The sequence below is a fragment of the Misgurnus anguillicaudatus genome, chromosome 21 (assembly GCF_027580225.2).
Source record: "Misgurnus anguillicaudatus chromosome 21, ASM2758022v2, whole genome shotgun sequence".
Lineage (NCBI taxonomy): Eukaryota > Metazoa > Chordata > Actinopteri > Cypriniformes > Cobitidae > Misgurnus > Misgurnus anguillicaudatus.
The window spans coordinates 53,780,715-53,807,521 of NC_073357.2; the positions used below are offsets into that span (position 1 = coordinate 53,780,715).

At 37.4% G+C, this 26,807-nt stretch overlaps 1 protein-coding gene across 1 annotated transcript in view; it reads right to left on the reverse strand.

Moving 5' to 3' along the window:
- The window catches only part of cpne7 (copine VII), an 82,104-nt gene that overhangs the window by 46,969 nt on the left and 8,328 nt on the right, over positions 1 to 26,807 (reverse strand). The window contains exons 3-5 of the mRNA XM_055213224.2: positions 13,297 to 13,479; positions 10,583 to 10,657; positions 8,407 to 8,481 (exon numbers count right to left, since the gene is read on the reverse strand). Of these exons, the coding sequence (XP_055069199.1) occupies positions 8,407 to 8,481; positions 10,583 to 10,657; positions 13,297 to 13,479 (333 nt within the window). The remainder of the gene's footprint in view (positions 1 to 8,406; positions 8,482 to 10,582; positions 10,658 to 13,296; positions 13,480 to 26,807) is intronic.

The window sequence follows — 26,807 nt, forward strand, 5'->3', positions numbered from 1 at the left end:
GCGTTTTTAATAAAAAATTAAAGAGAAAATATAACATAAAATATAATAATTTCTTATAGAAATAAACAAATATAGAAATGGATAATTACAATTATTTGTCATGGGAAACATTAAGTATTTTAATAACTGTATACATTACATGCTCATGTGTGTGTTGCTGCATTTTGTGCTCATAGCTGTGGCAAATCAAATCAGGAATATTGTGTGAAACAATCACTCAACATTAAGCCTTTGAATTGGGCTCTCTCTGGAGAATCCACTGAGGACTTTATTCATAAGAGCGTGCAGATGCAAGAGAAACGAGATGGAGAGAGAAAGAGAGAGAGAGAAAAAAGGGTAGTGCAAAGAATGAGCCATTTAATTTCCCCATTTCTCGCTGCATTAGTGTGCGACATCTCCACAGGGACGCTAAAAGAGCAGATGCCCCCACTATCTGGTTGTCAAGGTAATATCTTGCCAGTGCCTTGAGTGAAGACTGATTTAGACAAGTGATTTGTCTGTTGTTTGCATTCATCACATGTGTCGTACCTGTCAGCGATGACAACTATCATTGTGTTCGTAAAGTTCAGCATAGACCAGTGATTCTGTGCAGTTCACTATTTCTTTAAGGCCATCAATTTAGCTTTTGTTTCTGGAGAAAAGCATGAGGATCGGATAAAAGATAGACCCGTCAATGGCCCTTTCAAAGACAAACGATAATAAGAAATCACAGGACCAAATTAAGCATCGAAATTTCTTAGAGAAATCACAAGGCAGGGTCTTTGATAAATGTCATCTAAAGCATTGAAATATGCAGTAGCGTTTTTCCATAAAAAGAAATGCCGTCCCGTGGGTCCCGTGGCAGAAGCAGACATTAAATTCGAATATACTTTGATTTGCAATATGTCTGTAATTCATATCAGTCTGTATTCATAAAAGTGCCGGCGTTATTTCGACAGACAGATCCAGTCCCAAGATAGCAGCACGGTCATTATTCTGCCTAGCTGTTTAGCAGTCGCTATCAATCCTTGATATGATATCTGTGTCAGGACGAGGCGTCTCTGGGATTTTGGACGGGTATGAAGATATAACGTACATCATTAACACATTGTTTATGAACTTATGAATTATAAACAGCAGTTAATAAGAAAAGCAGATACAGATCACTGTAACAAAACCAAGAGGTCTTAATTGTTACATGAACATATGCGCATTTAGTGGCCCATGGGTAACATTTTGAAAATGCAAGTTGCAATATAAGCAACAATTACAAGAGGGAATAGAATACAATGCCTCCAACCTAATAACAAACATTACATTAAAAAGGTTGTCTGATGGGAATATGCTAAGTCTGATGACAGAGATCGCAAAAAAACAAACAATATTACTGCCACAGTTAAAATTCTGACAGGCATGCAGACAAATTTGAAGGTGGGATGGAAATAAATTAGTGGCATCAGCTTTCATGAATACGCAATGAACAAAAATGTGGGTTCATGTTCTGTATACAGCAGAACTATATAATAGTAATATTTTCTTTATTTTTTGCACCCTTAGATTCCAGTTTTTCAAATAGTTGCATTTCAGCCAAATATTCTCCTATCTTATCAAACATACAATGGAAAGCTTATTTATTTAGCTAACAGGTTATGTATAAATCTCAAATTTACCCTTTTAACTGGTTTTGTGGTCCAGGGTCAAATAGCATTTCTTAAAGGATTACTCCACTTTCATAAAACATTTTTCCTGATAATTTACTCACCCCCATGTCATCCAAGATGTTTATTACTGTCTTTGTTCAGTCAAGAAGAAATAAAGTTTTTTGTGGAAAACATTCCAGGATTTTTCTCATTTTAATAGACTGTGGGGCGGTTTCCCGGACAGGGATTAGACTAGTCCTAGACTTAAACACTTTTACGAGCTCTCCAAACTGAAAACAACTTTCACTTACAGATCTTAAAATACATCAGGGCCCTTTGTTTTACTTCAAGATGCACACAGGTAATGTTTATAGTAAGGCATGTTGTTTAAAACTAGTTATATGTCCTAATTAAACTAAGACCTAGTCCTGGATTAAGCTAATCCTGGTCCGGGAAACCGCCCCTTTATTGGACCCCAACACTTAACAGTTTGAATGCAGTTTAAAATTGCAGTTTCAACGCAGGTTCAAAGGGTTCTAGACGATCCCAAACGAGGGATCTTATCTAGCAAAATGATTGTAATTTTTGGCAAGAAAAAAAAATTCACTTTTAAACCACAACAACTTGTCTTCCACCAGCCGTGTGACGTACCAGCGCGACCTCACGTAATGCGTCATCACATGAAAAGGGCCCGGGTGACGTATGCGAAACTACCGCCCCAGTGTTTACAAGTGTGGAGAAGAGGACCATTCCGAAATTGTGGTATGTGGAATGAAACAAATTAATTATTTTGTGTCCGTTTATTATTTAAAATGGTCCGCATATATGTAACATATGGCCTTTCGACGTGCTTACGCAATTACGTGAGGTCGCGCTGGTGCATCACACGGCTTGTGAAAGATGAGAAGTTGTGGTTTAAAAGTGCGTAATTTCTTCTCGACTGAACAAAGACAGACAAACATTTTGGATGACATGGGGGGTGAGTAAATTATCTGGATTTTTTTAAGAAAATTGATTAATCGTTTAATTATTAGGGTCAAAGCACAAGAATAAAGGACCCTATTATTTTTGGTCTGTTTATTATTATTATCCAAAATTAATCAGATTTGGGGGGTTTTGATAGTTAAAGGGACACTCCACTTTTTCCATTTAAATTTTTACCATTTTGGAATCCATTCAGCTGATCTTCGGGTCTGGCAGTACCAGTTTTAGCATAGCTTAGCATAATCCATTGAATCTGATTAGACCATTAGCATCGCGCTAAAAAATAACCAAAGAGTTTCGATATTTATCATATTTAAAACTTGACTCTTCTGTAGTTACATCGTGTACTTAAACCGACGGAAAATTAAAAGTTGCAATTTTCTAGGCAGATATGGCTAGGAACTATACTCTCATTCTGGCGTTATAATCAAGGACTTTGCTGCTGTAACATGGCTGCAGCAGGCGTAGTGATATTATGCGGTGCCCGAAAATAGTTCCCTGCTATAGAAGGTATGCATTTACATCACTTTTCCACGTGTTCCACTGGTTGAGTGGCAAAACTTGCAACAAAATGGCTGGTTTTCATAGGGGCTGCTGCGAAAATGCCAGTAAAACTGACTATTATAAGCTTAAATTAAATTTAGTTGGACTTGATAGCAGAGGTGGACAATACTTAGTTACATTAGTTGCATTTTCCAAGCATCTGTGCTTTATTAGGATGTTTGTATTAGGAAAAAATTTACTTCACTACATTCTAAAGCATAGAATCATACTGTGTATTCTTTAATATTGCATATTAAAATGTATTTAATACCTAATTACATTAAATTGTGTACTTTTACTTGAGTAAAAGTATGTTAATGTACTTAAATATTAAATGTAAAACAAACACGTGTATTTATGAAATGTAATAGAATAAAAATTATGATAGTATGTTTTGGAATGTATGTTTTCCAAAGAAAAACAGGAATAAAATACAAATACTTGAAAAAATACTTTTAAGTAGTAAGTAAAACCTCCGCTTGATAGTGACCCTAGCAACTTATCAACCCATCTGTGGTCTGTGGACGTTGGCATGAACGATCAATTTATTTCTCCTTTCGGTGTTTTTTGGCAGTCTGTAAAACGATAGCTCCGAATTCTTGTTAAATCTGTTAGTACAGTCTAACGAAAAAGTGTTTTCACCGATGTCACGCTTTACTCAAATGCTGCCGCTCTGTCTTTTGCCACTCAGTGGGCGTAACCGCAGTCCCTCTCGCTGACAGTGACGTCATGTGCATACCCTCTATTGAAAGTAACCAAGGGGACTATTTTCGGGCACCGCGTAATATCACTACGCCTGCTGCAGCCATGTTACAGCAGCAAAGTCCTTGATTATTACGCCAGAATGAGAGTATAGTTCCTAGCCATATCAGCTTAGAAAATCTCAACTTTTATTTTCCGTTGGTCTTATTACACGATGTAACTACAGAAGAGTCAAGTTTTAAATAGGAAAAATATTGAAAACTCTTTGGTTATTTTTTAGCGAAATGCTAATGGTCTAATTAGTTTCAATGGATTATGCTAAGCTATGCTAAAAGGGGTAGCGCCAGACCCGGAGATCAGCTGAATGGATTCCAAAACTATACGAATTAAATGTTTAGCTCTAGGGGAGCTGGAAAATTAGCATATTTTCAAAGAAGTGGAGTGTCCCTTTAAGGCTAGAAATTGACAGAAGTTGTGTGATTTTCTGCTATGCAGAACATGTCAATGGATAAACAGTACATTTGCATTTATACATTTGCGGACGTTTTTTCCAAAGCACATTTTAGTGCATTCAAGCTACTGCATACATTTCATGCATGTGTGTGTTCTCTGTGAATCCTTGGTGGAGTTTGTGCTGCTAACTCCACCAAGTGTGCTACAGGTTCACTAACATTTCAATCAACCAATCCGATTTCAGGGGTAGGGTGTGGTTTAGGAGTTTAAACATCTAGGGGTTGTTATCATTTAGGGTTAAAAATACTTTGTTTATTTGATAGGAATGTTGTCCAAGCACCAACACAAGATGTTTATACAGGAACACATCCTACTTGGCAAAAATACGGTCACCCAACGGTTACGTGGGAGCTTTGGCTTACTGTCTAAGGCTTTCCGAACAGAATCACAGCCTGTGCTCTCAGTCATGGTACAGATGCTGAATGCCATCTCTTTGTCCCTGTATAAAGCAGAATAGACAATATATTGATTTCCCACTTAATGTGGGGTTGCAAGGCCCGATCGAGCAAGTCACGGATATCGATTAGTCGCTTCCTGCCATTACTCCACACGACGTGCAAATGCCGGATTAAAAGGCGGGCGGAACGCACAAAAAAGCTGCGCTGTGCAGATAACCACCGTCGCCCCAAGCTAAGCGGAAGAAAACAATGGCGTGTGGAAACGCGAGATAGGCGCAAGAGTAGGAGAACCAGATGAGATGAGTGGCGAGAGTGGGACGAGAGGTGCAGAGGCGTCCGTGAACCGTGCAGCAGCGTTGCGGAAAGCGCATACACCTGCAGAACTGCAGGGCACGGAGAGAGCTGCGCCGTGGGTTGCGCTGTGTGGGGGAGGCTGTTTGCACACAGAGATCGAGCCAACTACCCTACGCTCCCCTCTGTGAGTCTCACAGCCTTCAGCTCCGGTAGTCCTCGCTATCCAGAGAGTTTCCATTCTCATTATCTCAGCTGAATGAAAGAGTTTTATACAGTGTGTGCTACCGCCAAACAATGAGAGAGGGATTTGAGGAAGGTGTAATGGCCCTAATGGCTCTCAACTGAGGTGAGGTGGAAACTCCGAAAGCATTAAAGGAGAAACACCTAAGCCTTCTAGTGAAGGATCCATTTCAAACTGGGACATTCAATACTGGTTCTGTCACTAAGCAGATTCATTATGAATATTGCATTTCTGAATGCAATCCTGTATATATTATTGCAATTCTCGATGTACTTTATATATACATTCCTGTTCTTAAAGGCGGAGTCCATGATGTATGAAAGCCAATGTTGATATTTGAAATCACCTAAACAAAAACGCCCCTACCTCAATAGAATCTGGACATTCTGTTTATAGACCCGCCCTACACATACGCAACCTGGCATTTGATTTGATTTGATTGGCTATAAGTGTGTTTTGGTAGTCGGCCTGTCTCCTTTTCCAAACCGTCATTCAAACATCGTGGACTCCCGCCTTTAAATAATCTTCTTTTAGTTTTTTATGGCCCATTTCAATGTAAATTTGGTTTAATTTGATACTTCTCTGAGTAGTCTGATTAAAATATACATGTGTATGTATATACACCGATAAGCCATTACATTATGACCACCTGCCTAATATCACATGGGCCTGCAAAACAGTAGCTATGAGGCGAGGCATTGATTTGACAAGGTGACAAAAGGTTACCTGGGGTATCTAGTACCATAATGTCAACAGCAGGTCCTCCAGTTCTTGTTTGTTGTGGGGTGGTGGCAATGCAGTGCAAACCAGTTTTTCCACTAATATTCAATTTGGTTCATGTCAGGTAAATTTGGAGGCCAAGGGATCAACAGAAAATTACCATCATGATCCTTGAACCACTCTTTGATGATTCTTGCAGTGTGGCATGGCGTATTATCCTGTTGGTAATAACCATCACTGGCAGGAAAACACAGTTGCCATGAATGAGTGCACTTGGTCCACAAAGCTGTTAGGGATGGTGCAATTGTGATAACCGACTTAAAGTGTCCCAAGAAACAATGCCCAGCGTGTGTCCATCCAACAGTTCATCCAGGTGCCATAGCCTCTGTTGGTAATCGTGTATCTGCACTTGACTATCATAGTGATGCACCAGGAATTTTAAGTCGTCAGATGATGCCACTCTCTTCCAAGAATCCATGGCCCAATCACAACGAACTTGGATGCATTTTATGCATTGAGTGCGTTTACATGCACAGAATAAGCGGATAACTATCAAAAATCAGTTTTTTATAGAAAACTGTTTTCATGCGTTTACATGCAAATCAATAAACCGGCTATGCAGACAACTGTGTTTACATGGGACTTGGAAATTTGTCAGGTTTCTCGCAGGCAGTGACGTCATCACCTATGCACATAATAGTCGTTCAAAAAGCCGACACCATATCTATCTCTTCTCGTGTCTGCAGAACTTTTAAATGTAAAATGAGCTTAAATTTTTGCAGTTTCTCTGCCAACTGCTTGAGTCGAGCAGAGACTTTTATGCGTTAAGGTACATTCACATTATAAGTGACTTTGTCCCTGTGTGTCGCTCGTCTCTTTCAAAAGAGGCGTTTATATATCTAATTGTCATAAACAAATGAGTAACATCCACTCCAGACGAGAAATGGATGACGTGAACTCCCCTGCTTCATTCTCATTGGTAGTCGCTCCCAAATGTCGCTCATAATTTGTGTAAAGTTAAACATTTTTCAACATTGTCGCGGGACTGGACACGCCCATCCAGCAGTGAACGTCACTGTAGCTCGTGTCACCGGATGCCGCCGAGCTTCCATTGAAATCAATAAGATCGTGTTGCTCTGCTACTGCTCGTCGCTTATAATGTGAATGTACCTTTAGTTTGCACTTACTTCCGCATGTGACGTTTATCTTTTACATCTGGAGACATGTGCACATGAACAAAACTGCGAGACCACAAAGCTGGTGTTTACATGCCATGCGAAAGCGAGGTAATGAGCAAAAAACTACCCCTGCCGATCGGTTTTTGCTTACGCCGTTTATGGGCTTTCCCCGATAAAAGAAATCTGTTTTACACGTTTACATGACCTCACACATTATCAGTTTATTAGGCATAATCGGTGTAAGACTGTGCATGAAAACGCACTCGTTGTTGGCGATGGCGTCCATTTAGCATAGGGACCTGGCTGGGTCGTTGGCTACGCAGGCCCATACGCAAAAGGTTTCAATGAACTGTGTTCTCTGACAAATTGTCACCAGTGTTGTAGCTGCTGGTAATTTGTCACACTGTGGCCCTGTGGTTGCTGTAAATAATGTGCGACAGTCTCTTCTCCCCTCTGGCATCAATGAGCTTCAGATGACACGCAGCTGGACGCCGGTTTGTCATTTAACCATCCGTGCACCACTTTTGATATGTACTCACTAGTGTGGTAGTCAAGACCACCTAAACCGAGACCAAGTCATGACCAAGACCAAGACAGGCCAAGACAGAGATAATCCCAAGACTTTAACGGGTCGAGACCAAGTCAAGACCAAGACCAAGACAGGCCAAGACCAAGTCAAGACCAAGACTTTAAAGGGTCGAGACCAAGACTTTAAAGGGTCGAGACCAAGTCAAGACCAAGACCAGTGCAAGTCACCAGTGCATTTGAACCGAACGGTTCAAATGTTTTTTCATGTACCGTGCCACCCCTAGTACTCACTACAGTGACACGTGAACAACCCACAAGGTGCACCGAAGTTTCAAGCTTTATCCCTTCTGATACCCTACTAACTGAAAGATAGTTCTTGGGCACTATGTACTGTTTAGTGATTTATGAACTGCACATGTTGCCAGGTGCGCTTATTGCTCTGTGCTGGTCATAAAGTAATGGCTCATCGTTGTATATAACAATTAGTAAATTACAATCTTTATTAAGAACAATAAAATCTGCAATAATACCTTCTATTCTATATATTAATTTTATTTTTGTGTTTACCTGTATCATGAGGAGCTGCTTTAATTAAACTGAATTGAATTGACTACGCATACTTTATGGTGAGCGTATTGCTCATGTTTGCCAACTTGAAACGGTAAGAAAAAAGCACAACCTCTTACCTTATCATCCAGCTTCTTGGCACAAAAGGAAAGCTCGACGTAGCCATTGTTCCCAGATATCTCTTCTGCATGAATCTTGGGAAATAACAGAGAGAGACATTATACTCTGAACATAACGTCATTCATACGAGTCTTGCAGTTTTTTAACCACTGATCTGAGATCAGAATAATTTCACAGTGAAAATGTGATAAACACAAGTTATCCTTGACTTCTGTAGTATCTGCTTTTTTAAGTAAAGGTCTGCAAAATCATCCCATTTTCTCTCTGCTCAGACCAAAACGTGATTTCATCAGCATCAAAACCTACAGCCAGACTGTAATTTAATAAGAAGGCCGTACACAAAGAAATAAATCATCGCTGCGGATGTTAAAACATGGAAAGAGCATTAGTCTGCAGTGTGCTAAGGATAAACTCTGTCAAACTGATGAGAAAGCAGAGAAATCAACACCTATGATAAGGTTGTGATATTACGTGTTGTCTTACCGATGAACTCTGCGTGCTTATATTAGAAACACAAAGCTTGCATCATCACTTTTTAAGTGTAAACCATGTGTATCGTGTTTAAATTGAGTTCAATTAGCTGTGATATTTTAACCCTAAACTATTTTCAAACATTGTAATTGATAGTCTGCATTATTTTACATCAAGTTAGCAGATATTGTGAGATCATTGTGAGTCTGTCTGTCTACATGCTGTATGAAAATGTGCAACAATTTTATCCTGAACTATGTATGTTAAAAAGATATACATTTTCCATTACATTTAATCAACTTATAGTTGCGGTTTCAACTGTATAAGGAACTATTTTGAAGTGACATTTTAAATAATGCTGCGTTCACACCAGCCGCAGTAAAGGCGCCAAGCACGAGTGATTTCAATGTTTAGTCAATGTAAAGACGTGTTTACGCGCGTCTGGAGGTCTCACGGCGCGAATGAGTCATTTAGCGTGGCAGACGCGAATCCACCTAATTAGCGCGTCTAGTTCGAGAGAATGAAGAGAATTGAGCGTTGCCGGGGGAAATGCGCGAGTTGAAAAATCTGAACTCGCGCCGTGTTAACCAATCAGGAGCTTGCTCTAGTAGTGACATGATTACAGGAAGCAAGCGGAGTAGCAGAAGCCCCTCCCATGACGCAAATTTTCACGTGAATCTATCGAATGACTAGAATTTCACGTGTGGCTTTCACGCACGAATGAAGTGAGTAACTGTGGGTTCACACCAGATGCGAGTTCAACGGTTTGCGCTAGTAGATTACATACAAAATCAATGCAAAGACGCAATCAGGCACGTGGGGCGGTGCGTTCGCCGCGAAAACACGCGCTATTTGCCTCAAACGCGCCCAAGTTGAAAATATTCAACTCAAGTGAAAAATTTGCATGAGACGAAGTTGAATCCCGCATGTAATCTAGAGCGAGTAACGCGATGCCCCACGTTTGGTGTGTACGTAGCATAAATTCAAAATGTTCAAGCGTCCAACTACGTGCGAGTAGCGCGTTTTTGCCGTCTCTACCGCGTATGGTTTGAATCCAGCATAGTTCACACAAAAATGAAACTTTTGTCATCATTTACTCACCCATATGTTGTTACAAACTTGTTACGTATTAATGTCTTTGTTATGATAAACACAAAGGAAAATATTTGTAATAAAGCAGGAAACAGAAGCACTATTGACTTCCATAGTAGGAAAATTACGGTTTGGTTACAAAACATTTCTCAAAATATCTTTATTTGTGTTCAGCAGAACAAAGAAATGAAAAAATTTTACTAACATGAGTGTTAGTAAATGATGGCAGACTTTTCATGTTCATGCCTCATTGCCAAACCCAGCCCACCAAATACACGTGTACACACACTTTCAATAAAAAAAACTTCTCTTGTTTTGTCTTTTTCTTGTTTGCGTTTTTATTTTTGCTCTTATTCCGGATCTTGTATGAAATTTTTTTTGTGATCTTCCTCATTTGTAAGTCGCTTAGGACAAAAGTACCTGCTAAATGATGAATATGAGTTTAACCGAGAACAAATTCTCCTACAGATCATTTAAAGAGTTACACAACATTTCCTAAATGACACCTCTGCTAAGCAGTATTTGTGCTGAGCTCCGAAGCCTCAGAGCACTTTTACTCATTAAGTGAATGTGTAAATGTGTACAGCGGCAATTAAAGACAAATTAACTCACTGTGATTGTGGATTTTCCTGCATATTTTCCATATTTCAGCAGAAGAGGTTTCACCATCTTCTTTTGGGCCACTATCTGTGGAACAGATTAAAATCCTTTAGGAAAATAAAAATGTCAAAACTGAAAAGCAATATAATATAGATTTGCATTTCTTTAAGAAAGTAGCAGAGCCTGCAAGGCAACAAAAGCATAAAGATAAAGTTTAGGTTTTGGTTCTGTGGAAATGAATTAATGGCTGCATTACAGCTGTTGTGCGTTGGCCACTACATTTAGCATTTAGTTTTCAGTCGGTCACTATGCAGTGTACACTGTCAGAAAAAAGTACACAACTGTAACTTTTTCGTCACTGGGGTGGTATCCTAATGTTCTGTTTTGTACCTTTACAAGTATACAAAACATAATACAATGTTTTTTGGGTACATTAATGTACCTTAAGGACCTATTGTGTACGTTTAAAGGTACAGTTAAAGGAATATTCCATTTTCTAAAAAGAAAAATCCAGATAATTTACTCACCACCATGTCATCCAAAATGTTGATGTCTTTCTTTGTTCAGTCGAGAAGAAATTATGTTTTTTGAGGAAAACATTGCAGGATTTTTCTCATTTTAATGGACTTTAATAGTTAGAGTTTCAAAGGTCTATAAACGATCCCAAACGAGGCATACAGGTCTTATCTAGCGAAACGATTGTCATTTTTGACAAGAAAAATAAAAAATATCCACTTTTAAACCACAACTTCTCATCTAGATCCGGTCGTGATGCGCAAGCGTGACCCCACGCAATACGTCATGACGTCAAGAGGTCACAGAGGACGAATCCGAAACTCCGCCCCAGTGTTTACAAGTGTTGAGAAAGAGGACCGTTCCGACGTTGTTGTATGTCAAATGATACTAATTAATGTCTTTGTTTCAGTTTATTGTTTACAATGGTCCACAAATTTGCGTTTTATATATGTAACACGTGACCTTCCTACGTCACTAGTACACGCATTTACGTTAGGTCGTGCTGGATCGGACCTAGACGAAAAGTTGTGGTTTAAAAGAGCATATTTTTATTTTTCTTGTCAAAAATGACAATCGTTTCACTGGATAAGACCCTAATGCCTCGTTTGGGATCGTTTATAGACCTTTGAAACTCAGTTGAAAAAAACTGTTAAGTGTTGAGTTAAGTGTTAAGTGTTGGGCTCTATTAAAGTCCATTAAAATGAGGAAAATCCTGCAATGTTTTCCTCAAAAAACATAATTTCTTCTCGACTGAACAAAGAAAGACATCAACATTTTGGATTACATGGTGGTGAGTAAATTATCTGGATTTTTCTTTTAAGACAATGGAATATTCCTTTAAATGTTTTGTACACAATAGGTCCTTACAGGTACACAATGGGTCATTATGTTACAACATTGTACCCAAAAAGGTACAACACTTTAAAGCATACCCATAAAGCAACAAAAAGGAACCCTTGAGGGTACCAGCCCAGTGACAGAAATGGTACAGTTTTGTACTTTTTGTCAGTGTAAAGATAAATAAATTAAAGTAAATAGGTGCTCAAAAGACCAATCATTCAGTATGTTACAATATCAGATAAAATGGTCAAAAAATGGTCCTTAGCTGTCACTTGGGTGGTACCCTTTCGAAAAGTACACCTTTGCACCCAAAGAGTTCATATAAGTAGGTACATATTTATATCAGATGTATACATCTTTACCTAAATGGTACATATTATGACTTTTTTAAAGTAAAAACCCAATGTTTTTCAATATTTTACTATGTTCTTATCTTAACTTTGACAAAATAATACATACCTATCTTTTTTTCAATGCATGCACTTAATCTTTGTACAGCGCGTTGTGAATGTGTTAGCATTTAGCCTAGCCCCATATTAGGATCCAAACAGGGATGAACACAGAAGCCACCAAACACTTCCATGTTTTCCCTATTTAAAGACTGTTATATGAGTAGTTACACAAGTATATGGTGGCACAAAATAAAATGTTTTATAAAAATCTTTTTTTTTTTTGAGCGAATAAAAAATGAGAACTATATTGTTTGGCGGAAGAGCACCTAGTTAAGAGCACTGAGTTTGGAGCACTTCGACCTCGGCGCACAGTAACATCATTACTCCTGACTACTCCCCCTCTAGCTCAAACTTCCGTCAATATTACTGCGCCCGAGGTCGAAGTGCTGCAAACTAAGTGCTCTTCTGCCATACAATATAGTTCTCATTTTCTATCCGCTTAAAAAATCGGCATGTTTTATTTTGGTGGCTTCTAAATTCATCCCTGTTTGGATCCTAAGGAATGAATGGGGCTAGGCTAAATGCTAACACATTCATGATGCGCTGTACAAAGATTAAGTGCATGCATTGAAATAAGATGGGTATGTATTAATTCGTCTAAGTTGAGGTTAGAACATAGTAAAATATTGAAAAACTGTGGTGTTTTCCTTTAAAGGATACTGGCCCAGTGAGACCATTTTTTACCATTATTTTTGACAGTGTATGATCACGTATACTAATAATAAGGATGTTGGTTAATCTCACATTTTCAAATATTTTTCCTGTAACAAAAAATCATATATATATTTATAAAAAACAAAGCAGACAGCATGCCAAAGATGGAAATGATCAAAAAGTTTTTATGTAGTTTGCACATTAAGTTGTTCAGACTAAACTGCAAATGTTTGATATAGTTTGGGTATGAAAGTATGATGTCACCTGTCCAAGCGTGCACTCCACACCACCCAAAAAGTCATCATCGCGGGTTCCAATACTGTGGGTTCCGTGAATGTCATAGACCTCGAAGCGCAGTTTCTGAACTTCCTCGAAATAATAATCCAGCATTAAGACTTTGGCAAAGACTGGATTCAGATTGCTCTTGATCACCTCCGTACGCTCCAGCTGTATTACAGAAAGACAAAACAACAGCAGTTACTCAAAACCTCCAGTTTAGTCTCTCAGCAGCACTATCTTTTCTACACTATCATCATTCAGATCACAGCCTGTGTTATTTATTTGTATGTTTGTATGCTGTCCCTGTATAAAGACAGCAGGGTTGAAGGCCTCATGGGCCTGAACGTTAAGATTTTCCACACATGCTGATGTGTCGATCGCAGCCTCGTTCTCGTACAAAACACATTTGTTCTCATTTCTATCAAGTGTTTTTTTTTCTTCAGCTCCCCCTGCTTTCCTATTGTTTACTGGTGCATGTTAAAAACAAAGTAAATACAATTATTTCTGCATTCAAGTCGATTAGAGTCAATTAGCTTAGAAGTTAATGTATTATGCTCTCAGATGTATAAAGATATTGCGGAAATCATTATGTTTAGAGATGCGAACTCTAAATCACAGTACAATTAGCATTCGATTGAACAGATTGGATCTTTGGTGCTTTACTGTCCAACCTATCAAAGCCAAAGCTAAAGAGATACAGTGACAAATCGACAAACCAGCCATGGGTTTCAATTCAAATGTGACCACAAAAAAGAAGTATGGGTATATTTGAAGAGTTTGGTTCCAAAATGCAATGAATCCATTTTGACTAATTTTGGTAAAAATGTGTTTCTATACCAAGAAAGTGACGAGATGAAAAAAATTTCAGTTACAAACTTTCACATAGCATCTTTAGGTTATAAAAACATTAAAATTCAAATCCATAATTTGATTTTCAAAGATTTATTATAAAAACACGTATTTTTTCCAAATGCTATAAATCTATTGAATCAATATATAAAGGTGCAATCATCTTTTCCATGTTATATTCATTTAGTTGACTAGTGGTATACACTGATTTAAAAAAAAAACATTAATGTCATTAATCAAAACACTTACTTTGTCATATTAAGAACACTGTCATTACTGCTGTCATACTTGGGACGTCGTCGCTGAACTTTTTTGACAGGGATCAGCTGTAAAATGTTTTGGTCATGCTTGATTTTCGTTGACTTTGAGTAATATAATGGAAAGTTTTTCATAAGATCCCCTGGAGTCAATGTGTTATCATGAGAGCAACTTGATGCTTTCGGGAGAACAGCAACAGCCGGAATTTTTCCTTCGTTCGAGTGCCTCTGGCATAAATTATTTGATTTTGATGGCCTACGTTTCTTCAAAGCCACAAAAAACCACCACAGATTTATCAATGCCATCAAAATTACTATTTTGTTTTTGTTTGTTTGTAGATCACAAAGTAGATGAGGAAAACTAGGACTCTGTGTGTATTCAAAGCGCCCCCATTGTTGTTTACAATGCGTGGATGGTGCGCTGTGATTGGTTAAGCGGATTTATTGCATTCTGCACAGAAGGAGGACTGGCGTTTGTCGCGGTTTGGGAAAAAGGGAGAAAAGATGACAGAATAACACGACTGGTATCGGATTTGCCATAAAATGGATTGACTTTTTAATATTGACCAGATACAATACTGACAATTTTTTTATGTCGTTTATCGCATTTTGGAACCAAACTCTTTATATGTAACAATAGCCAAAAATACATATTATGAGTTAAATGATAATTTTGAATTAATATAGATTTATTGTAAAAAAATTATTTCTCATTAGTAATATTGCTAAGGACTTAATTTGGAGAACTTTAACTATAGATAACTCGTCAATTAAGAGAAAACGCTTCCCTGCCAATGACGAGAATTTACCGCTCTACATCTGATCTCTAGCAAAAGTCCTTCACAAAAATTGAATTATCTCACCTTTTTGCTCAAAAATTTGTGTTTTTGAAGAAACCTACCCATATTTGAGAGGTGATAATAAAAGAACTTATGAAGGTAGGATGGAACGTGTGTTTTTTTTAAAGCAGAGGGTCTGTTCTTTCATTTGATATATTGTTTGTTTATATATTTAAAGAAGAACATTTTCTGGAAGGCATTAAAATTTTGTGAAAATCAGGAAAAATGCTGGTGCCGGCTGGCAACTTTTTTAAAAACGCTTGCGGTAAGAGTTAGAGGCAATTTTCTCAATATTTTTATTTTTTTGCACCCTCACATTCCATATTTTTAAATAGTTGTACCTCAGACAAATATCGTCCTATCATAACAAACCATACATTTATTTAGCTTTCATATGATGTATACATTTTAATTTTAAAAAATGACCCTTAAGACTTAAGGTTTTGTGGTCCAGGGCCACAAATGATCTTACCACTTTACTAAAATTAAACACAAATGCGCAATCAACCTGTTAGACGAGACTCTCTGTACTGACTTTATATCATCTTTAACTTGCCTCCAAACATTCAGGTGTGCAGAGTTTATTTGAACATTTTCCAATAATTGGACGAAGATGTCGGAGCCAATGGTGTAGTGGACGGTGCTCCGACACATGGTGCAGACGCACTTCTGGCGACCCGAGTTCGAATCCCGGCTCGAGGTCCCGAGGTCCTTTGCCAATCCCATACCCACCTCTCCACCCTATACTTTCCTGTCATCTCTGTAATTACTATCTATCAAAAAAAGGCAAAAATGGCCCAAAAAAAGAACTTTAAAAAAAAATTGGACGAAGATAAAACATAAAAGCACTTTATGACAATAAGGCACGTTTCAGAAGAACTCCGCCTTGAGGAGGGTTGACTATAATAGTTTCATGGTGTGTTTAACTCTTTTCCCGCCATTGACGAGTTATCTCATCAATTAAGAGAAAACGCTTACCTGCCAATTTCCGGCTTTACGCTAAACCGCTATTATTCACAACTTTTACAACCGGAAGTAACGCCTCACGTGAAAGAGAAAGAACTCTGCATCTGATCTCTATCAAAAGTCCTTCGCAAAAATGGACTTATCTCAGCTTTTTGTCAAAATTTGGTGTTTTTGAAGAAACCTACCCATGTTTGAGAGATGATAAAAAGAGAACTAATGAAGGTAGGATGAAAGATTTTTTTTTTTAAAGATGATGGTCTGTTCTTTCATTTGATATATTGAATGTTTATATATTTAAAGAAGAACATTTTCTGGAATGCATTAAACTTTTGTGAAAATCATGAAAAATGTTGGCACTGGCTGGCAACTTTTTTTTTAAACGCTGGCGGGGAAAGAGTTAAATACTGGCTTGTATTTACAGACTTGAAAGTCCCAACACAATGTTTGTTTAAGTGATTCAGATCGAAAAAATATTGTGTAATACTATATTTTTATTGATTGCACATTTTTAGCATTATATTTTTATCACTGGCAAGCACAGTCAGGAGCCTTTTAGTGCCACTGTACACTTTTAAAAATAAAGGTGCTTCACAATGCCATAGAAGAACCATTTTGGGCTGAATGGTTCCGTAAAGAATCTTTAACATTTGAAGAACCTTTCTGTTTTACAAAAGGTTCTTTGTAGTATTAAAAAAAGATTCTTTATGCTATTAAGATAGATGAAAGAAATTGTTCTTTAAAAAAAACTTTGACTGATGTTCTTTGTGGAACCAAAAATTAAAGTTCGTATTGCCGGCCTCACATTACAATATTTGAAAAATCATGGCGCACCATACACTGACTAAAGGATATTATTTCGATTATCATGCAAGCGCTTCACATCACCTCAAGGGGAAGCAGATGTAAACGAATGGAGATTGGAGATGGAGATGATACATTTATTATTATTTTTAAAGTTATCTTACCTGGTGTTTTTAAAACCAGGGCGATTCTCCTCATCTCGCAACAATCACATGATAGGTTGTCAAAGATGCGTTATTCAGGCAGTTGTGTTGTTTCCACACTTCCACAAGCCATTTCTCAGTCTCCGCTGTCTACCAGACTGTACAGCAGCTTGTTTCATGGTTGCTGTTTTAAAAGGTCGGTCATTCATCTCCCTTTCTTAAAATCCTAAATATCAAACATGATTGATATGATCGGGGTCCTTGCGAGCACATCGGGATGTGTAAGATTTTATCTATAACATCAAACATTGGTCATCTGAGCCGAACATCAAAACCGATCGAGGTCCAGGACCCAATTTTCTCTTAGGTTCTCAGAAGGGGAAAATCTGAGTAAAGCCCAGCTTAAAAGGTTCTTCACGGTGATTCCAATGAAGAACCATTTTTGGTTTCTCAAAGACCGTGGCGACCTGTGACTCCTTTTCACAACATGTATTTAGCCCGTCATGTGTGTGGCTCGTCATTTCAAAATATGTGTTTGGCGCGTAAACTTATGTGCATCACGCATGATGTCACAATAAGTGTCTGCTGCAGACGCATCGAAGGGGTTTACGATAAAAGACACGTTTGCCAATTTAATCTCTTGTGTAATCAGAGTTCAGTGTTAGGTTTGTATCTTGCGAGTATTTTGTGAACGTGAGTGTCTCTTTATTATAAACCCTTTCGCGTGTGCAGCAGGCACATATTTTGAAATGATGCACATGGTTCATATGACACAACGAACACATATTTTGACATGACGAGCAACACACATTACACTCCAAAAAATACATATTTTGAATTTGCGGTCCTCTGAAGAAAAGTCACTGGCTGCCACTGCTTAAAGGGACACTTCACTGATTTGCATTAAGCTTTGTATCGTTAGAACCCCAGTCATGTTTTTTAATGGTCGTGCATCATTCCCTCAGTTTCCCCTGAGATGGGAGAAATAAAGATTTCAGTGTTGCACTTCCTTCTTTCAATGATGTAAAAATTGTCATTTTGCATCATTGAAAGAAGGAACTGCTGTATCTTTGTCAAGGGTGAAAGACTACAGACACTCATTCCTCATTTTTCCAAGCTGGGGGCTATGGGTGGGACCCACTCACGCTACAGACCTATTACAGATCAGTGGGTGGGACTTATGAAAATATACGAAGACAGACGGAAATAAACTATCAGCCGCCATCTTTATGCTAAGCTAAGCTAACAGACGTTTTGGAGCGAGCCAGACTTCAAGATGGAGGAACAGAATGGAGGAGGCAGATGGAGGAACAGAAGCCCAAAGAGTAGGCCGGAGCCTGGACTTCGGCTGCGTAGAGGAGCCCGGGGAAGATGCCACAACATTTGGCACGGACTGGCTCGAGCTTGGACGGAGTAGTAGTGCCCGTACTCTCGCTGTGTGCTTTCTGTATAACATTTCTGCATCAGATCAGGATATGGACGTTTGTTTGGTGAATTGTCCCCGGCAAGAGAGGTACTTTGCGCGTGTTTGGGCGTGTTAATTTCAAAGACATGTTTCGGCTTACGAGCACAAGCGCTGACCCAGTGTGTCTGTGGAGAAAACATATTGTGCGGTGGACGCGTTTATGTGCAGGATGCTATATTTTCTTCTTTGGGAATATACATGTTTGGCCAAGCACTCTCAAAAATAAATCAGAAACTGAATGAAGCTTGCTCCTACCCAAGCTTTGTACCGTATATGGACAGTGGCATCCTGGATACATATTGTAAAATCCTAAACTGGAAGCGACAGCCAAAGCCTGCAGGGATAAACGGACGTCTGACTATAAAGTGAGTGTTTCTATTTTCTTTGTTATACTAACGTGGCATTTATATACACAATAGCATATCTGAGCGGTGTTCCGATTAATGGGAGTGGGTTGCAGAGCTGTGCATTGTGGTGCATTGTGGGAGTTGTAGTTTTCCATACCAATGTGCTCTAAAGTCACGTTCTGTCTTTTCTCAGTCAAATAGGCACAAAATTGTAAATTTATGTTACATTTCGCCTACAAATATGACCCACTTTCAATAAAGATCAATGTTTGTACCGGTGAAATGGCCCTTTAAAGAACAATTTAGTCAAAGGTTCTTTAAAGAACCATTTCTTTCATACCTTTATCTGAAGAAATACATTTTTTACCACAAGGCACCTTTTGTATAACAGATGTTAAAGCTTCTTTATGGAACTATTTAGCCAAAAAATGTTTCTTCTATGGCATCTTGAAGCACAAGTGTATATAAAATATAATGCTAACACATGCTAATTCAGCAAGAGTGGTCATCCGTAGTGGTGGCTTCTAGTTAAATATAAATGACCTACCAGCAACTGCAAAAAAAACTGTATTTTGCTGGTGGCAATTGTTAAATTCTTTTAAGCTTTTTTAAAGGTCATTTAATACCGTCACGTCAAGTGTGGGAAAACAACAATTTACATGCAATGTGTAAGGTGAATCAATCATACTCGCGCTAAATCAGATTAGAGGTGTCAAACCTCTAATGTGTTTGTATAGCACATATCAAGCAAGGAATGGCCCTCCTCCATCAGACTCCGTCTGTCTCAGCAATTACATACAAGCCTGCATATAAAATATTCAGTCTTTCAATTTACTATGCATGTGCCCTTGAACTGAGGTGAACTCTAAACTATCACAAAGTGCTCTTGTAACAAGTAGTTAAACCAAACTAATGGACTATGGGGGTGAAATCTCAAGAAGGGCTTGGGTCAAATTTCACCCCAAAATCAATAATAATAATTTAATATTTAGCTTAAAGAACATGAAGCCTTTTAAGAACTATAGTAATAATATTTTGGTACTGTGAAAAGAAATGCAATGCACTGCACTTTCAGTTTAAAAGTGTTGTTTTTTCTTCAAAAAGAATGGACCATAAATTTCCACAATTATTATGGCAATTAAATTTTGCTGGTGGAAAAATGTCACAGTGCAAAAAAAATATAATTTGTTTAAGTAGATGAGCTGGCCATGTTTTATGAGATTTAATTCTATACTCTTGGAAAAAAGGTACAAAAGCTGTAACTAGGACGGCACCAAAAAGTACACTTTTGTACCCAAAGGGTGCATACAGTATTAGGACATACAGTATAAAAGATACACTGCAAAAAATGATTTTCAAGAAATACAAATCTTAGTATTTCTGTATTGTTTTCAGTTAAAATATCTAAAAATTCTTAAATGAAGATGCTTTTTCTTGATGAGCAAAAAGACCCAAGAAAATAAGTGTAGTTTTTAGACCAAAAATATCAAATTTAAGTGAATTTGTGCATAAAACAAGCAAAAAATCTGCCAATGGGGTAAACAAATTTTTCTTGAAATTTTCTTAAATTTAGTGTTTAAGAAAAATGTTCAAGATTTTTTTCTTACCCCATTGGCTGATTTTTTTTTGCTTGTTTTATGCAGAAAATCACTTAAATTTTATATTTTTTGGTCTAAAAACTAGACTTATTTTCTTGGGTCGTTTTTATATTTTTACTGAAAACAAGAAAAAAATACTAAGAATTTTTTTTCTTGAAAATCATTTTTTGCAGTGTGGGAGTTTGATATCATTATGCACTGCAAAAAATGATTTTCAAGAAAAATATTTCTTAGTTTTTGTGTCTTGTTTTCAGTAAAAATATCTAAACATTCTCAAATTAAGATGCTTTTTCTTGATGAGCAAAACGACTCAAGAAAATAAGTCTAGTCTTTAGACCCAAAATATCAGATTTAAGTGATTTTGTGCATAAAACAAGAAAAAAATCTGCCAATGGAGTGAGCAAAAAATCTTGAACATTTTTCTTAAACACTAAATTCAAGAAAAATTTGCTTACCAAATTGGCAGATTGTTTGCTTGTTTTATGCACAAAATAAATTTGATATTTTTGGTCTAAAAACTAGACTTATTTTCTTGGGTTGTTTTGCTCATCAAGAAAAAGCATTTTAATTTAGGATTTTTTTTTTTTTAAATTACTTAAAACAAGACAAAAATACTAAGATTTTTTTTCTTGAAAATATTTTTTGCAGTGCAACAAGCAATAGCCACCATTTCACAGTATGTAGACTGTGAAATACTGTAAACTTGCTATTGTTAGGCTTTGAGTAACCCATGTTACATGTTATTTTTGCCAAAATAACTTCAGAGATGTATCATATTCCACCATAAGCAAAGTCAAATGTAAGTGATTTCATTTATTTTTTGGGCTTTGGTCTATTAAATTTCTATTGACATTTCAAATTTTTCCTTGTCTTAGCCTAGCAGTCTGGGCTGTGTTTCGGACGGTTATTAGACATCTTTTAAACGTTTTTAAAACATAATATTGCTTGCTGGGATGTTACATATCAACCTTTCTAAAGGGTACGTCCCAGTGACAGCTTTTGTACCCTTTTTTTTATACGGTGTAGAGAAAATAGTATTTTATAGCTTTGAATTTTTTCGAAGATATAATAGATGGCCATACTAGGAGAGTCACATTTTTGGGATAATTTAAGGTGTACTTTTGCTTCTTGGGTGTGAACAACGATATTAGTAAAAGATTAAATGCAACGATGTCTACACTGGATTTCTGTAAAACATTGCTGGCCGAATGATTTCTGGCTCCCAGCATTGTTACAGCTGTAATTCAAAATAACTACAGTTTTCGCTATCATCCCAAACACCCGACTGCCTCCAGCCGCTTCTGCAATCACAGCAGACGCAGACCTCTCATCAAATCCAAATACATCTCCTGATGGAAAGCCATTTTGTTACAGAACTCACCAGTTATGGAACAGCCACCCTGCCAACATACTGCAATCGGTCTTGCTTCCAATATTGAAGTCTGGGTTAAAAACTCAAGTCATGTACAGAATTTGGCTGCATCAACTCATGTGCTCGCCAAAATTACCCTCAAGGGCGTACTGGGTACCCGTGACATGGAGATGTTGTCAAAGCTTCAATCACTTGTGTTGACACGGACTAACAGGTGTGTTGAGCTGACAGGCTCCGAGTACCTTCAATGAAAATCTTATCTTTATCCCCTGCCACTGTTTGCTCACTGCCATTTAAAAATCCTCACCATATTAAGCTGCCTTGCTGCCAACTTCAATTGCTAAAAGCTCCAGATACGATACATCAATCTAAACTAAACTGAAGATCATAAAAGGAAATCTAAAGGGTGCGGCCCTTGCACAGATTGTGACAGAAAAAGGCTTGTGAGAATAGGAGATTAGTGACTTTTACAGATCTCAGGATGCTAGATGAGCCTTTGTCTGTCTCTTTGCCATCTGCCGTGGCTGTTTTACGATGCTGGGCTTGTTTGGGTAGTTTTAAAGAAGTACTGGCAGAAAGGATCTGGTGTATGTAGCATGCGGGTTTTGTAGAGTGATGTCAATGCAAGTACATGAAGGTCTCACTAAATATAAATGATGTTATATTCACACATACTAATGCAATGCTCACTTCGAGAGATGTGAGCAGGTTTAGCTCCCACGTGTAGTAGTGAAAGCTCTTATATTGCACATTGATAGGTGCTATGGGTTTCCCCATGCTGCCTTACGCGCAAATTTATTCATGCTGCAAGTCTAGCATGGAAACCATGGACCAAATTTTCGCCTGAAATAGGGAACCAATCACAGAACGGGGAGTGGGCAGCAAGACTATGACGACATCTATGCAACACACCGATTGGCTATGAGCTACGTACAGCGCATTTGATAGACATTCGCAGTGCCCAATAAACAGCTCTGGGCATTCGTAAACCATGCCTCAAATACTAGAAAATGAAAATGTGGTTCCCAGACCATGTCTCATTCTCTTGTCTGGTGTTAGCTAGGCTAAGGTGCTGTATAAAACACCTAACGCCTCAAAAATAAACAGTAGCCAGCGTACAGTAGAGCTTAAATATCGAACTTAAGCCTGATTTATACTTCTGCGTCGGACCTTGTTATGTCCTGTCTTGTTAAATATCACTCCTCAATGGTTTATATATATTAGTGGCGTGCCGTGACTTCTCTTCGGGGAGGCAGGAATGGGAAACTCATCAAAACATACCAATCATGTGCGTGCCTTGTCATGTCAAAATATGCATTTGGCACATTATGTGAACCCATGTGCATCACGCATCATTTCAAAATACGTGCCTGCTGCAGACGCGCCAATTGGGTTTATGATACGTTTGCTAAATACTTGCTTAAACTCATAATCAGAGTTTAGTGTTAAGCGAGCGTCTCTTTCAGCATTAACCCCTTCCAACCAGTCTGCAGCAGGCATATATTTTGACATGACGCGTGATGCACATAAGTTAACAGCACACGGCGTACACATATTTTGACATGACGAGACACACATAATTTGAATTCTTCCCTCTTTGGAAGAGAAGTTACGGCACGCCACTAATATGCATATATACACATCCATACATATACTGTACATCTTGCATATCTCTGTCGCCACTGAGTGAATGTGATAGTGTTTAACTATTCATGATTACTACGGCTCGTTGGAATGCTTGATTTTAATTGGCCAGTCACAACATTTGGAGGTTTGTTATTAACAAGATAACAACTGCTCAAAACTAATAACACGATAACTCCGAGGCTGCAAATCATTTTGACAGGTACAGTTTAATATTACTTAAAATTTAAATATATATATATTTTTACAACATATATAACATTATATTTAAACCAAATAGCGTGTTTGTGACATTTTAACGTCTTCTTATCTTAAAACCGAAAGTAAACAGGCTTTCCTCGCAGAAGGTCTGCATTCGTTAAAAATGAGCAAATCAAATATTTCAAATAGGTAATTTAATCCTTACCTTACTTAGGAAGTAAATAGCTGTTTAATAAGCGGGATAATGTACAGGCAGCCGGATGTTATTTCGAAATAAGCTTCACGTCAGGTCCTGATAACCCTGTCTGGGCTTATTTCTGCGATAACAACCGGTTGCCTATACATTATCCCTTATCTAAAATGAAAGAAAAGAAGTTTGCCATCCACATTTTAATCTATCCACATCCGAGAATAAAATTCATTTTCACTGTTTTTACATTTCTAAACAATTTAACACATTTTCTGGTGAATTCTTAAAACAAATTTTTTTATTACTTATAATGAAACATTTTTAAAAACATGAATATCCTTTAATTTGGGCTATTAAATAACTACCAACCACTAAGCAAAAACCTTACATTAGGTGCCATATTTTGCACAAGCAAGCACCACTCTCATTTTTGATGAATGTGAATATATACATATATATTATATGTACAAGAATATATGTCTTTATTATATTTGGAACATGCATGCATGCAACCTGACATTTGTTAAGGCTTTTACCAAACTGCATGACATCTGAACATTATGTTAACGACTTTATCAAGCTGAGGATACTTTGTCAAAAAAAAAAAAACAAGGGCGAACGTAGCTGTTGCTTTAAACATTTGACGATCGTAAAGCGCCAGTCGCTCAGAGTATCTCACACTGTGACGATTCATGCGCTTACCGTTCACATGAGGACATTAAAGCTTAATGTCTGCTGATATTATGATCATGGATCAATGTAACATGCTAAAGCTCTTCAGGAATCTGTGAATAAGTTTGAGAATTTTAATGGAAAAATTGAGTGTTTTGGGATTTGCATTTTGCATGTTTCAATTGGTAGAGCATTGCATTAGCAGTGCAAAATGCCATGGGTGCAATCCCCAGGGAACACATACTGATAAAATGTATATAGCACACTGTATATCCCTTTGAATAAAAAACATCTGCCAACTGCTTAAATGTTAATGGAGAATGTTTAGCTATGTGAAAACAAGTAGTAAGCTATGAGACCACCAAGGTCTGGACCTCGGTACATTTTTCATTTTAAAAAATAAAAATTGAAGTTCTCTGAATGACTAATTAGCAATTTAAAATGACTCATATTGGCATCCGCATATAATTAAGTTTGGACAGTTTAGTTTAGCTGTGAGACGCGGGGGGCCGTGAGTGTAGCATTTGCAGTGTTGCCAGATCTCACTGTGAAAAATCCTCTTTAGACCTTCTGTTTCATGTTTTAGCAATTAATGTGACACTTTGGGAAATGTATAGAGTGAAAATGTGCAGTTTAGTATTAGCAATGTATCTGATTTATTTCTGAAAAACAAGGTCTGAGCTTATTTTTACTTTATGGCCTATTTTGTTTGTTTTCGTACTAATATCTGGCAACATGAGTTGACCAGCACCTAAACAGTAATTAAATGGCACATCATACAGCATGGCAGGTTATCGGTGACATGATACTATACATTAGATAAGACACACGCAATAATCATCATGATTATGTATGTAAGAAACGCTTTCAACACTAAAATTCAAAAGAAAATAACACAGGTACAAAGTTGTATAACAATTGGGTTTAAATTAAATATGTCAAACATGTAAAAATAGGGTATGAAGAAGGCTATGTTATTTCATTCAGTTTAGATGTTAACTTTTGAAAAATTCATGCTGAAAACTAAACAAAGTTCTTGTTTATAGCTTGATTAATAAAAGATTAATATAATACTATAATAAGCATTGTTGCATGAAAATAAATAAATTATAAATAAAGTACACTTAGATGTTTTTAAGTTTACCTTAAGAAGTACTAAAGACAAATTTTGGTATATTAACTACAAAATTAGTGCACAAAATAGTACATATATAAGTCTGCATTTTCGTTAAAAATGAGCAAATAAAATATTTCAAATTAATATTTAATGTTCCTTTCCTTACTTCTGAGGTAAATAGCCATGTAATAAGCGGGATAATGTACAGTCAGCCGGTTGTTATTGCGAATTAAGCCCCTTCAACAACCTGCTGCCTATACATTATCTTTTACACAGACGTGCACATGCATGCCAGAATCTCTGAATTTGCATTTCCACTGACTTTGCCAAATATGTTTTTCTAAAATTGGTTATGTGTAAATAAATTGCATTTGTAATGCCATTTGTGAAAGCTAATATCAGGGTTATAAGTACATAAATTGCATAAGCATAACTTGGCTGAAATGTCAATCATAAAAACCATGAAAATTATATTTGGAGTGAGTAATATCACTCCTTGTATTTTGTCAGCCTGCGGAGAAAACAAGGAAGGTTGTCAAATATAGATCCACTCTGAGCCTGTGCTTACAGAACAGACTAGTACATAAATAAACCTCTTATCTTTTTATAGAGAAGACATCCATAGACAGCATGAAAACATCCTATTATAATAACAGCAACCATGTCAAGACAACCAGTATTCCTTACGTTACGTTCAGTTACGTTCATGATGGAAAAAATAACACGCTTGTGTATAATGTGTTTGTAAGCAGTGAGGTGTATAAGGACCTTATGTGAAATAAGTACAATGCAGCCTCTTGTAGTACCTTACCAAACAATAGAAATATTAAAGCTATATATATATATATATATATGTTAACATTGCTATAACGTTGCCTGCCCAGAATCGTTGGGTGCAGCGGTCAAGCTGTGTTTTATCATAATAACCAAAATTTAGGTTTCCTTTTAAATTATGATGGCCAATACAGGGCTCGACAATAAGGCTAACCCGATGGCCCGGGACCAGCGTGAACGATGCTCGGCCATTTGACAGAG